This window comes from Mytilus galloprovincialis, chromosome 7 (genome assembly GCF_965363235.1).
Source record: "Mytilus galloprovincialis chromosome 7, xbMytGall1.hap1.1, whole genome shotgun sequence".
Lineage (NCBI taxonomy): Eukaryota > Metazoa > Mollusca > Bivalvia > Mytilida > Mytilidae > Mytilus > Mytilus galloprovincialis.
The window spans coordinates 11,472,804-11,486,550 of record NC_134844.1 but is presented as its reverse complement, the minus strand read 5'-3'; the positions used below and the strand labels follow the sequence as shown (position 1 = coordinate 11,486,550).

At 30.8% G+C, this 13,747-nt stretch overlaps 1 protein-coding gene across 8 annotated transcripts in view; it reads right to left on the bottom strand.

Moving 5' to 3' along the window:
* LOC143082305 (uncharacterized) overlaps positions 1–13,747 on the bottom strand; it is an 85,419-nt gene that overhangs the window by 49,134 nt on the left and 22,538 nt on the right. For 2 of the 8 annotated variants that reach the window (XM_076257927.1, XM_076257933.1), the window contains exons 1-5: positions 13,540–13,614; positions 8,870–9,162; positions 8,317–8,431; positions 7,489–7,639; positions 4,763–4,977 (exon numbers count right to left, since the gene is read on the bottom strand). In XM_076257927.1, the coding sequence (XP_076114042.1) occupies positions 4,763–4,977; positions 7,489–7,639; positions 8,317–8,431; positions 8,870–9,104 (716 nt within the window). In that variant the 5' untranslated portion in view covers positions 9,105–9,162; positions 13,540–13,614. Of the gene's footprint in view, positions 1–4,522; positions 4,628–4,762; positions 4,978–7,072; positions 7,142–7,488; positions 7,640–8,316; positions 8,432–8,869; positions 9,163–10,202; positions 10,304–10,687; positions 10,707–13,539; positions 13,615–13,747 lie in introns of those variants that run through there. The other 6 variants (XM_076257932.1, XM_076257929.1, XM_076257931.1 and 3 more) reach the window with 5 other exon arrangements.

The following is a 13,747-nucleotide window of genomic DNA, read 5'->3' as shown; positions in this document are numbered from 1 at the left end:
ATACACAAGTGACTAATACAAACAGATTAACACACCCCAGAAAATAGTGCCCCCTGTACTATCATAGGCAGGGCATAAAAGTGGTCTAGTCAGAAACTTATAAAATACTCCCAAAAAAAACATACGAAATTTGAAAAAAATGAATAAGTTTGCATTGTACTTTAGTGAAAAAGTTTGAACTAGCAGGTATAAGCATTCATTTCAGCGTGTAAGTCTAGAACAAAGCAGGGTTAATTTTCATATTACATTGATGATATGCTTTTCAATAATAATATGCTCCTGAATATTAGACTACCAGTGTGATCTAAATACACAGGTTATAGTGTCAAGTTGACACTCACTAAAGACTATAAAGACTAAAGTATTTTTGTATGTGGAAAAAGAAAGGATCAACATTGATCTAGATTGTTAATACTGTTACATTACTGTAAATTCAGAAATTACCGTATTGCAATGTTTATATAAATGGAAAATGCGACAGGGTTGTAATCACAATAATTTAAACTCGTATTTTGAAATTTTTTATATGAATAAAACAGGATTTTTTCCAATATCGCAAAACTTAAAATCGCAGTCTAAAAGGACTAAATTGCAATAATAAATGCACGCAATAATTTCTGAATTTACAGTAATTGATCAAGTTATTTTCTTGCTCAATATCAATTTTATTTAATTTACTACATTTAGGTGGGTTGACAGATTTGTAAAATGTAAACATTTTATTTACATTATAATTGTTTAAATTTGTTCTTATTTTCTGACCACAGAGAAGATTTGCTAGATCGTAGCTAACTGTGAAAGCCTTTTCAAATACATTATTTACTTATTTTCTTATGTTTATAGTTTAGCATGCCAAATGTGTTTGTAATATTTGTTTTGACTTGTAAAAGAAAACATCATAAAAACCACAAACCAAAACATTTTAAATATCAAATCAAAGGAACGGAACATTTTTTTTTTATCAAATGATACCATATATTTAACTAAGGTCATAATAAATACTCTAGAACTGACTAGTTAATAAAAACTTTTCATATGTTCCTTATCTGGGCCTTTTATAGTGGAATATACGTTATGAATATTTCTCATTGCTGAAGGCTGTACAGTATCCCATTATTGTTATGCTGCGAGTGAGGCATTTAAAAGTACAAAATAGTGGCTGACAGTCTTATTTGCTTAATCTCCTCTTCCTATTGAGTAACAAACCATGATAATAAATTGATGATTAATGTCCAGTGACATGTATTACATGTAGGTCAGGATGAGAACATTTTAATGTGACATGTATATGAACCCTGCATTATACGAGACTGACAGAATGATGCCAAAGCTGACAATTCTGTCATAGGCAGATCCAAGGTTGGGGGGGAGGGGGGGGCCTGGGGGGCCCAGGCCCCCCCTTTCGTGGGAAAAATTAGGTTGATTATATAGGGAATCATTGAAGCATGACTGGAGTGGCCCATTTAGGTCAGTCAGCGGGCCCCCCCTTAGGAAAAGTTCTGGATCCGCCACTGTCTGTGTGCTACAGGGACAACCAGAAAATACCAATTTTAAGTTCTGTGTTGCCTCAACCTTGGATCGAACCAGCAACCTTCCATACTCTAAGTCTCTTGGTAAGCATGTTACAACTAGACTACTGTGGAAGAAGCAGCTATATAGGATTTCAGACTAGGTTGATAAGAAAAATGACAAAGCTTATAAACACTGCATAACTACTCATACCATTCATTGTAAAAAAATAATTTATAAATATTTTGTCATTCTCAAAAAGGAAGAAATGCCAATGCAATACTTACTTTCTTAAAAATCTAAATTTGTAATAGTCTATCTGACCAGTTGATGGAAAATCACATTACACCTGTACAACATTTGGTCTAATATATAGAATAAAATTCCAATAATATAATTTAATAATGGATTTTCTTGTAGTAGATTTTTCACTGTTGGTTACAGTATTGGTTGATAGTCAGATATAAAAAACTGGAAAATCAAATGTCAAACTAGATTTTGGCAAGGCTTTGTAGTTTACAATCTTCCAAGCTTAAGTATAATGTGTATCTATGCATAGTCCTATTGCATTCATTTCCTCTCTGTATTTCTTTTTCTTTTAGCCAGTTTAATAAATTACTAATTAGTTTTTGTGCATTGAATTTCTGATTGGTTTTAGTTAAATGTCCAGTAGCAAGTATTTCATGCATATTTAAGACAATCCACTTGTTCCTAAATCAAATAATAAAATACATATGCATGATATATTTCACCTCCCAGATTATAATATCATTCACAGAAATGGTAAAGTCCTTGTTTGTGTATAGGATATGATAGCCAATTATTGTTTGGATCATAAAATTAGAATAATAGGTGCACATCTTTATGTTTTGACAAAGATTGTGTTGAAGTACAATGCAAGTAGGTCAAGTCATTTTAATAGTTAGTTTAACAAAATGATGTAAGCAGAAATGTCTAAGTCCAACTTTTGATATATGGAACCCCCAAAATTGCTCAGATTAATATTTCTAATAGATAAGAGGTGCACAGCTGTTCTGAAGAAGAATTCGCACATTTTGTTAAACCCTGTCCAGTAAATATACAGGAGATATTGATGACCAAAAGTGTGACATGGATGAGGACAAAGACACAAGGAGAAAGAAGTGATTCTTATGTTTCACTACAGCTAAAGCTAAAGAACAAAAATACATCAATATAATTAAATTTTAACTTCTTCAGTTTGTTACATAAACTAAACTGCCCCTACCGTTAATGATCAGATTACACTAAAACTTCACCCTTACATAGAGGAAAAACCAAAACACAAAGTATAGATAACTTTAAAAAGCAATATATATAATAAACTTTAGAAGACTTGTTTTAATCCTTGAGAAATACCACATTCAATTTTTATCAGCTGAGAAATTTTGGTTTACTTCAAATTCTTTAAGTTGCATTTTTACCATTTCTATGTTTTTTATACAATAAAAGGATTTACATGGTATATATGTATAATTATGATCTCTTCTTAGATTCTTAAGTGTTAATAGTCAAGTAAATGGTTTTTATTTTTAAATGTATTCCATAACAGTGTACAAAAGTTATGTATTTTCTTTACAATTGCTTTGTAAAAATTTAACAGTTATCTCCCCCTTGACCATAACTTTTTTCTCTCTCTTAGTAAACTTGCAAAAATATGTTAAATCACAATAATTTCACTATTTAAAAAAATTTCAAAGTATATTTTTTAATGAACAATTCAATATTGATTAGGGAATTATCATGTCTTTGTATGCTTGCTATCTTATTATGATGTCATGTCCTACAATGATTTTCTAGGAAAAATTCAAATCATAATAACAACTTTTCCAAAAATGCTCAAGATTGCACTTTCTCATACAAGGATAGTACTCTTTTCTATCTCAAATATCAGTCTTTAAACTAAATACCATTACCAGTATTTTATAATGACTTTTCAGGAAACTTCTTTACATCAAAACTTCTTTAAAATATTATATTGAAACAGTTACCACTATTCATTTCTAGGAAAATATAACAAAATGATCTTGTAACAAACCTCATTTTCAAATAATTAGTTTATTTGAAGGAACTCTGTTTTGGAACCAATATTTCTTTTTGTTTTTCATATCAAAGACATAAGGCCATAAAAAAGAATAGGTTTATTTTCCCTAACCCTACCTACCAAGAAACATGAATGTGTCCATAGTACACGGATGCCCCACTCCCACTATCATTTTCTATGTTCAGTGGACCGTGAAATTGGGGTCAAAACTTTAATTTGGAATTAAAATTAGAAAGATCATATCATAGGGAAGATGTGTACTAAGTTTCAAGTTGATGTAACTTTAACTTCATCAAAAACTACCTTGACCAAAAACTTTAACCTGAACTTTGCACTATCATTTTCTATGTTCAGTGGACCATGAAATTGGGGTCAAAACTATAATTTAGCATTAAAATTAGAAAGATCATATCATGGGGAACATGTGTATTAAGTTTCAAGTTGATTGGACTTCAGCTTCATCAAAAACTACCTCGACCAAAAACTTTAACCGGACGGACGAACGGAGGCACAGACCAGAAAACATAATGCCCCTCTACTATCGTAGGTGGGGCATAAAAAAGCTGCCTACTCAAAATCTTTTATTGTCCTGATTTGAAGAAGTTTTTTTTTTATTCAGATAAGCATGTAGACTAATAAACATCTGATACTGAAATTTCTTTTTGTGAAAAAAAAAACAAAATGCCTACCTACCTACCCACTGTCTTAACCTTTGGGTAGGGTTTGGGCAAACCAAAATATTTTTAAGTGTGGCCTAATCTTAGCCAAATGACTTGTCCTTTTAGTGTGAGGCAGCAATTCTAAAGAACATTTTAATATCAGAATTGAGTACAGGAACTTGTGTATAATCTATAATCCTTATACAATCCTTATTTTAAATCAACCATCAACCTGAAGTATTGAGACCCAAGAGGACATGTTGGCAAATATTCTGCAAATACATTAACTGACCTTAGTAGAGTATCTGAGCCTGGTTTCTTTGATGCCATTTGTATAATAAACACAGCATGTGACTGTGACGATCTATCATGTACACTGGTAGCAGCTACTTTACGATGAAGCTGACCTTACCTTAGAAGAGTATCGGAGCCTGGTTTCTTTGATGTCATTTATATAGTAAACACAGCATGTGACCGTGATGATCTATCGTGTACACTGGTAGCAGCTACTTTATGATTAAGCTGACCTTACCTTAGTAGAGTATCGGAGCCTGGTTTCTTTGACGTCATTTGTATAGTAAACACAGCATGTGAACGTGATGATCTATCGTGTACACTGGTAGCAGCTACTTTACGATTAAGCTGACCTTGTTGTAATAGTTGTTGGGCTATCTCCTCAGTAGGAGCTTTATGAACTGACAGGTTTCTGACAACCCAGACTCCACCTGTGCCTTCTAACACATGGACCTAGCAAAACAAAAAAACACAGTAATAATATTTAAATTACTAAGCAAAATTTAAATATCTAGTCATTTAAACATTTATCAATATATTCTTTTTGCCAAATTGTTCAGTTTAAAATGAAAACTTCAAATCCCTTTCTGTTTTTTCATGGGCAAAACTAAAGCCATAAGCAATAATTTTCAAAATTCATAAGGTTTTTTACTTCAAATTACACTGTCAGTAAAGGTATGAATTTTGATATCTTCAGTTTGTTACATATTCAAACTAAACCGCCCCTACCTTCAATGATCAGATTAAACTAAAACTTCACCCCCACATAGAAGAAAAAAATATAAAGTAAAGATAGCTTTTAAAAGCAATTTATATCATAAATTATAGTACGTGGATCATTTCAATCCATGAGGAATATCACATTCACTTTCTGTCAACTGAGAAATTTTGTTTTACTTCAAATTGTATTTTTAACATTTCTCTATCTATACAATAATAATAATATTTACATGGTAAATGTGTATAACTATGATCTCTTCTTACATTCTCAAGTGTTATTTGCCAATTAAATATAATGGTTTGTATTTTTGAATGTATTCCTAATAGTGAACAAAAGTAATATATTTTTTCTTTCAATTGCTTCGTAAAAATTTAAGAGTTATCTCCCCCTTGACCATATTTTTTTTCTTTCAGTATTAAACTGGCAAAAATGTTAAATCACAACCAAAAAAACTAAAATTTCATATTCATTATTTAATAAATTTCAAGTATGTCAAATATAATAAAAATATTTGTTTTAAGATTGATTATGGAAATAACATGTCTTTAAATAGTTGCTGTTAAAATAGTTAAAAGATTGAGTCAAATTGTGAATAGTTTGATCCTTGAAAGAAGTGCTTCTTAGCTTTAATTCAGATTACCGGGTAGTTCATCAGACCAATGTGTGTATTTCAAAATTAGTTTGTCATATATCCAATACTAATAGCCTAATAATGACCAATCTTGAAGAACTTATTATGCAAATCATTTCTATTTTCATTTTATTAATCAATGTTTTGGGGTTAGCCCTGATGATATTTCCTCTGAGGTCTTTTTTCTGATATGAATGTTAGTTAATAAATACTTACAAAAGATATAGGTGTAAAAGAAAGAAACTATACTGATTTTTGTTATTCAAAAATAAACTTGGCCAATTATATGCTAATATGAAAATTACATTTGTCTTATTTTTTTCCAGGGGCTTTTGTCTACTCTTGTAATTTTGTAATGTTTTTTCATGCTGATTTGTTAGTTTGAATTATAAGAAATTGACACCTGACATATTTTCAAGTAATTCCAACATGATCAATACTTTTAAGCACTTTATAAATTTCACTTTGTTGAGATAGAAGAGAAGAAGAAAAACATACTGAACAACAACGGATAATAGGAAACAAGAAGTATACATCAATATGCAATTTAAGTTTATATGTCATTAGTCCGACTCATTACCCTAGGAAAGGGTGTGTTAGGATTGATGGATAATAGGAAACAAGAAGTATACATCAATATGCAATTTAAGTTTATATGTCATTAGTCCGACTCATTACCCTAGGAAATGGTGTGTTTGGATTGATGGATAATAGGAAACAAGAAGTATACATCAATATGTAATTTAAGTTTGCCTGTCATTACCCTAGGAAATGGTGTGTTTGGATTGATGGATAATAGGAAAATAGGAAACAAGAAGTATACATCAATATGTAATTTAAGTTTGCCTGTCATTACCCTAGGAAATGGTGTGTTTGGATTGATGGATAATAGGAAACAAGAAGTATACATCAATATGTAATTTAAGTTTGCCTGTCATTACCCTAGGAAATGGTGTGTTTGGATTGATGGATAATAGGAAACAAGAAGTATACATCAATATGTAATTTAAGTTTGCCTGTCATTACCCTAGGAAATGGTGTGTTTGGATTGATGGATAATAGGAAACAAGAAGTATACATCAATATGTAACCTAAGTTTGCCTGTCATTACCCTAGGAAATGGTGTGTTTGGATTGATGGATAATAGGAAACAAGAAGTATACATCAATATGTAATTTAAGTTTGCCTGTCATTACCCTAGGGAATGGTGTGTTTGGATTGATGGATAATAGGAAACAAGAAGTATACATCAATATGTAATTTAAGTTTGCCTGTCATTACCCTAGGGAATGGTGTGTTTGGATTGATGGATAATAGGAAACAAGAAGTATACATCAATATGTAATTTAAGTTTGCCTGTCATTACCCTAGGGAATGGTGTGTTTGGATTGATGGATAATAGGAAACAAGAAGTATACATCAATATGTAATTTAAGTTTGCCTGTCATTACCCTAGGGAATGGTGTGTTTGGATTGATGGATAATAGGAAACAAGAAGTATACATCAGTATGTAATTTAAGTTTGCCTGTCATTACCCTAGGGAATGGTGTGTTAGGATTCTGTTGTTTGTAGTTAGGGTTCAGTATGTAATTTAAGTTTGTATGTCATTACCCTAGGGAATGGTGTGTTAGGATTCTGTTGTTTGTAGTTAGGGTTCAGTAGATCATATCCAACTTCTTGATATATTTCCATATAAGATATGTGCACATCAATTTCTTCATCTGTACGTTTCTCCAAAGCTTTATATATCATGGATAGAGATCTAAAAACATACAATATTTATTCAATATAATTTTATAATTCAACCATAATTTACAAAAAATGTTGTGGTATACTCAGGGAGTCAAAAGTTTACACCATTAAGCCATTTACCTCTACTGAAATCACCTACGTTTTGGTCTTACAAGTTATTTCTTTCCAAAATGCAATGCTTGAAAGTTTATAAGGCATTTTTCATTTCAACACAAAATAAAATATAAGTTGTTTTCTCTGTGTGTGTGTGTGTGTGTATGTGTTAGTTAAAGAAGTTTCTCATTCATAGTTGGCTTTGAGTCAGTACAAAGGAGAATTACAACCAGTTTTGCAACAATATAAATTACAATAAATCAGTTCATTTTTCAATTAATCCAACCCTGCAAGGGCTGTAAAAACAGTTAAGGTTGTTAAAATCTCCGTCATCAAGTTCTTCCATTTTGCAAAATGAGCATGATAAATTCCTCAATGTCCTTTTATTCTTCCTGTTTGATTTACTATACATACGTATATGTAGATATAACAAGATATGGTATGAGTGCCAATGAAACAACTCTCCATTCAAGTACAAATAATAGGTTGTTCTATATATATATATTACGTGTGTGTGTCATCTTCTACTTTACCTAAATATATTTTAACTTAACAGACTGTTTCCTGTGTAAAATTCAACATGACATAGCTTACCTGGGTTCTAAACCCCTCATTTCATACTGTTTGCCGTAACCTTCAACAGTAAATGTTTTACCAGTACCAGTCTGACCATAAGCAAAGATTGTACCATTGAAACCATCCAAAAATCCTACAAATAATGGAATGAACAGATGTTTTCTATAAACAAATTGATATTGTACAATTTTTCATTTAAAAATGTTTAAGTTTGGCCATGGTAATTCCTAGGGCACCTGCAAAAGAAAATGTTGTCTGTATCTAATAAAAGGTGATAATTTGCAGTGTTGTTCCTCGAAGGCTGGCTTATTTGTTGTTGTTTTTTAAAGCTGTATATAGAATATGTCAAATATATTTTTTTCTTGGTTGGGGAAGAGGTGTTCATGAGTAGTTTGTACTCATCAGAAACTTTTAATAACATATATAAGTTCTACAGAACCCATTTTGAACTGTCAATGCAAGGATCCGAGTTACTGTGATTTTTTTTTTATAGTTTTCACTTTGTTCAGTTTATGTATTTTTCCCTGAAGTTATAAGTATATTTTTTTCTCGTGACTCTAAAAAACCATACCTGCTACAATATCTTTAGCAGCAACATCAAACACTTCTTCCTGAGTAGCCACATTCTTAAATATGTAGTTAAAGTGGAACTCATGGTGTACCGTAGTTCTATTGTTAGCCTTTGGATTGTTGTAGTCCCTCAACAGCTCTGGTACCCGTAAACTGAGGGTGTCATGTGACACTTCAAACTCTGGATAGTAATCCCCTGTTGGCTTGATACGACAGAAGGTCCGTATCTGAGGCATTTCTGCTATAATCTTAGTCTGTTTTTAACTATCCTGGTTTCATTTTTCCTTCATCTACCTAGAAATGTAAAAAAATATTAATGATAGAATGAAAATGTAACTAGATTTATTAATAAAACTAAAAGAAAGTACTAAGTTGATTATAACTATTATTCAGTATAGAACATCAAAGTTGAATTCTGACAATTCACTGCTTTATTTGGAGAGTACATCATGAGGAATCTTTCTGTTGACTTTAATCAAGCTGAACTAAGATTCAGAAATTTTCCCCATGTTTTTGTTCAATATCTTGTACATAAATTAGGCTGCAAGTTTTCTAGTTTGAATTATTTTACATTTGTCATTTCATAGATATAGGAAGATGTGGTGTGAGTGCCAACGAGACAACTCTCCATCCAAATAACAATGGCCTTTTATAGCTGACTACATGTATGAAGTATGGGCTTTGTTCATTGCTGAAGGTCATATATTATAGTAACCTATAGCTGTTAAATTCTGTGTTATTTTGTCTCTTCTAAAGAGTTGTCTCATTGTCAATCATTTTCATTAGCACATATTTAATCTTAGAAGTGCTAATCCTATTCTGTTGATCATTTTATCAATATTTGATTTGGTTACATGTTTCATAACCTTCTAGAACAAGAAATTTTAATGCTCTGAAGAAATAAACTAAAATGGAGACAAACAATTTAACACAAGACAGGAAAGAAAATGTTATTATGTTTTCCGACCTCTCAGGCCATGGATAGCACATTTAGTTTACTTGGTCAGTATATAGAAACCTTATCTTAAATAAACTTACCAAAATCAAACATTTGAAAGAATCCATGAAAAGCTATCAATATTTGTTATACAATGGTCACTTGTTAAAAGTGAAAAATTTATACAAAATATGAAAGGGTATAAAAGGTCTTTAAGCATGCGTGTAAAATATGACTGTTTGAAATGTGGTCAAATAATCAAAATGTCAAATAAACTTATTTTATCATAAGTCAAAATATCATCACATTTTTTCTCAAATTGACAAATATTTACTAAAACCAAATGAGACCTTAAGATACCTCATAAAAAAGAAAATGAAATAGAGAAACAGCAAACCTTTGTTAAAAATTCTTTCATACAAATTCACAGAGGGTGAGTGTTTAAATTCCCATCAGCCTCAACAAACAATTGTGTATGGAAATAATTCAAACTTTTCACTCCTAGTACAGTAACAATAAAGCCTTTCTATAACATGTATAAAGCATGTCAACAAACAATAAATTATTTAACATCAAATTAAATCAACAACAACGTCTTTGTTTTGGGATTTAAAATGTAATCATGAAATTTTAACACACAGAATTGTGACTTAAAATCCAACATGATTAAAAACTAATAAAATTTTCTATTTATTTTTATGCAATATACTGTTAAAAGAAATTCTCCATTAAAATACTGAATTTGTCTTGGTCTTTATTTTTTTATAATTTTCATATTATTGTTTACAGGTATACCATATAAATAAAAAATGTTCTCAAAGAAAATATCATCATCCCATTAATTCTAAAATTTCAGTAAAAATGACATACATACACACTTACATTATGGAGAAAGGGTCAAATTTCTTGTAGACAATTTAATTTAGCCCTATCATGACCATGATGACAGGTTGATAAGTGTACATTTTATCAAGCATTATTTTGTACAACTAACTATTTTCATTTAGTTTTAATCTTTTCTGTTTAAATTCTTTAGTGTTATAATCTTGACTAGTCAGATTAATCCTTTTATATGAATACTGTTACAGTAGTTTATAAAATGACAATCATGTCACGTCGTATAGAGAACTGATAATACACATGTACTGAAATTATTTGCTAAGAAACTTGTCCTCATTCTTTTTCTTTCATTATTTGCTATTTGATGAATCTCTGTCAAACCTTTATATAAAGAACTGGGAAATAAATGTTGGTAAAAGAAGCAGAGGTAGCACACAGTGTCATGATAGAGTGAGAAATACAATATTGGACTGGTGAAAGGAGGAGATAGAGAGGGTAGGAGACTGTCACAACACTCTTGCAAAGCTTACAAGCAGTAAATACAAAAATCGTTTTTCAATATTACTATTTATATACAGAGAATCACTAAGCATGCCTCAGCCAGGAGAGGGGCACCCTCTAATGTAGTCAGTGGGCCCCCACTTATGAAAATTTCAGGATCCTCCCCTGTCCAATACTGGTGAATACTCAACAGTGTGTGAAAAGCCGAAAAGGATGGACACTTCAGATAAAATTAATGATGAACTTTCTAAATATAATGAGATAACTCTGAAATAAAAGAACAGAATTTTTATGTTTCCATCTGATGCACATATTGAATCTATCCCAGGGAATCTCAAATAAATATTATGTGGTTCTTTGAAAAGACTTGGTCAGCACTGCTTTTCAAAATGGATCAATATATTACTTATATAAATTTCATAAAAAATCTGACAAGAAATGTTCATTCCTTCGTTCTAACAATGCAATTTTCAAATTACATTTAAACCATTATGTTCTGAATGCCTGATACTTCTTTCTATATTTCCTGCTCCAGGTTGAACAGGGCACAATAAAAAGATTGACATTATAAACATGTAATTTACAACTATAAAGAGGGAACAACACTGCTTCACATCCCCATATAACTGATTGTTCTAAGTTCTCCACAATCTATCATCAGGACATTATAATATGTATATAATATATGTACCTAACATGTGGAACTAAGTCTTGCAAGCATGTTTTTATATTTATTACATGCCTATAACTTATTATTGACAAAATATTTCATTGAGTGGTTCTTCCAACAAAAATTAGCTCACCAGTTTGTTGCTGAAGTTTATCACATATAGTGATATTGATATCCAATATCTATAAATACATGAACATGAAGATTTAGATAATTATAAAGGATTTTATTTAAAAAAAAAAGGCTCATGTTCACTTCTTTTAGAGTAAAACTTAGCTAATTTCAAGTATATAAAACATCTTATACTTTTTTTTTTATTTTGAAGTTTAACATACATGTATATAAGACTTTAAATAGAACAGGGGTCAAATACTAAAATTAAAGACTTTTATTCAATTAGGAAAAATGGTAAAACAGTTGATAATAGCCACCGGCTCCCTTACTTCCATGTGTTACAATTACCATGATTACCAATTCCTTTTATTTTTTACCTCTTTTTTAACTTTTTGTCAGTGACTCAATATGAATAGGTATCTGAGGTTCTGGTATACTTGTGCAGCTATAAATGGAGAGAATGATAATGAATATAGGCTCCCAAAGGGATCAGTAAAGTAGATGGTTGACTAGGGTACCGTTCCTATACATTGGCGATGAAACTTTCAGTCATATTGTTTGAAAACATATTGCTCTTAAATAAAACATGCTAAGCTATAATATCAAAATAATTTGTGAGACTGGTAAACTTGGGTTGAATTGAAAGTAAAGCACTTTCAAGGTGTCACATTAAATTTGGGACTGACAAGTTTAATCATAGATTTGGAAGAAAAATATATCTTTATAAGTTTATTTGAGAGCTTCTCATGTTATTTTTGTATCACACAATATCAACTCAAAATGAAGGTCTTGATCATAGATACAATGTACACAATGTTCTCTATTCAAGGCAGCTGTTGGACGTCAACAAATAGTCAAAAATATCATAAGGACATTAGAGCTACAGTTCCGCAGCTTAAGGTCCTTGTAATACATTTGTATTTTTTATTTGACAATTTGCAGTCTCTATGACACAAGTTCAATAATCTGAAATTCTAAAATAATACCTGTGGGCACATTTGAAATTACACATTCAGGTTCATTCTGTATTCTTTGATTTACAAAATTACAATACACATTATCGCTTTTTGTCCGCTATTACTGGACATCACACAGGTTTCCATAAATTTTTTATATCATAATACAAAATATCTGACGCCACAATGGAAAAGTTATTATTGCATGACCTATTAGTTCTAGTGGGTTAGATTCTCAGGTCAGCCGGGAACACATGTAGACGTATTTACACTTGTATGAAAATTTGTCCGCCATTACGTAAAATTACACAGGTTCCCGTAAACTTTGACATCATAATTTAAAATATTTGACGTCACAATTTTTACTGTCCACAACTGTACAAAAAATTACTGATTTTTTGTACGAGTGTGGATAGTTAACCCCACATTGACAGAAACAAGTAAGTCCTTTACAAGCTTTTTCAAAGACTTCCATAATTTGGTATAAATGTTTCAACACTGACTCAGTTAAACACAACAATTGAGAAAAATAACAATGTGCATTTTGATTAGAATAGATTACTTTGCTTCAAATAAGTAAATAGATTTGAAAAACAGTATGAATGAATTATTATGTATCAATTCAAAGTGTCAATTGAATTCTTCTAACTTACTGTTAATGTAAAATCATTTTTCTGCATGTGTGTTATTCCCATATAATAACAAATCCAATTTTCTTACAAAACGAAACGACTTATTATGTCTCATTGTTATGAAATTTACCATATTTTAGCTCCCCAAAACTAGTAAAATGATGTAGACATATTCTTATTGTCTTTATTAATTAACATGATAGCTCAAATATTTGATGAACTGGTATCA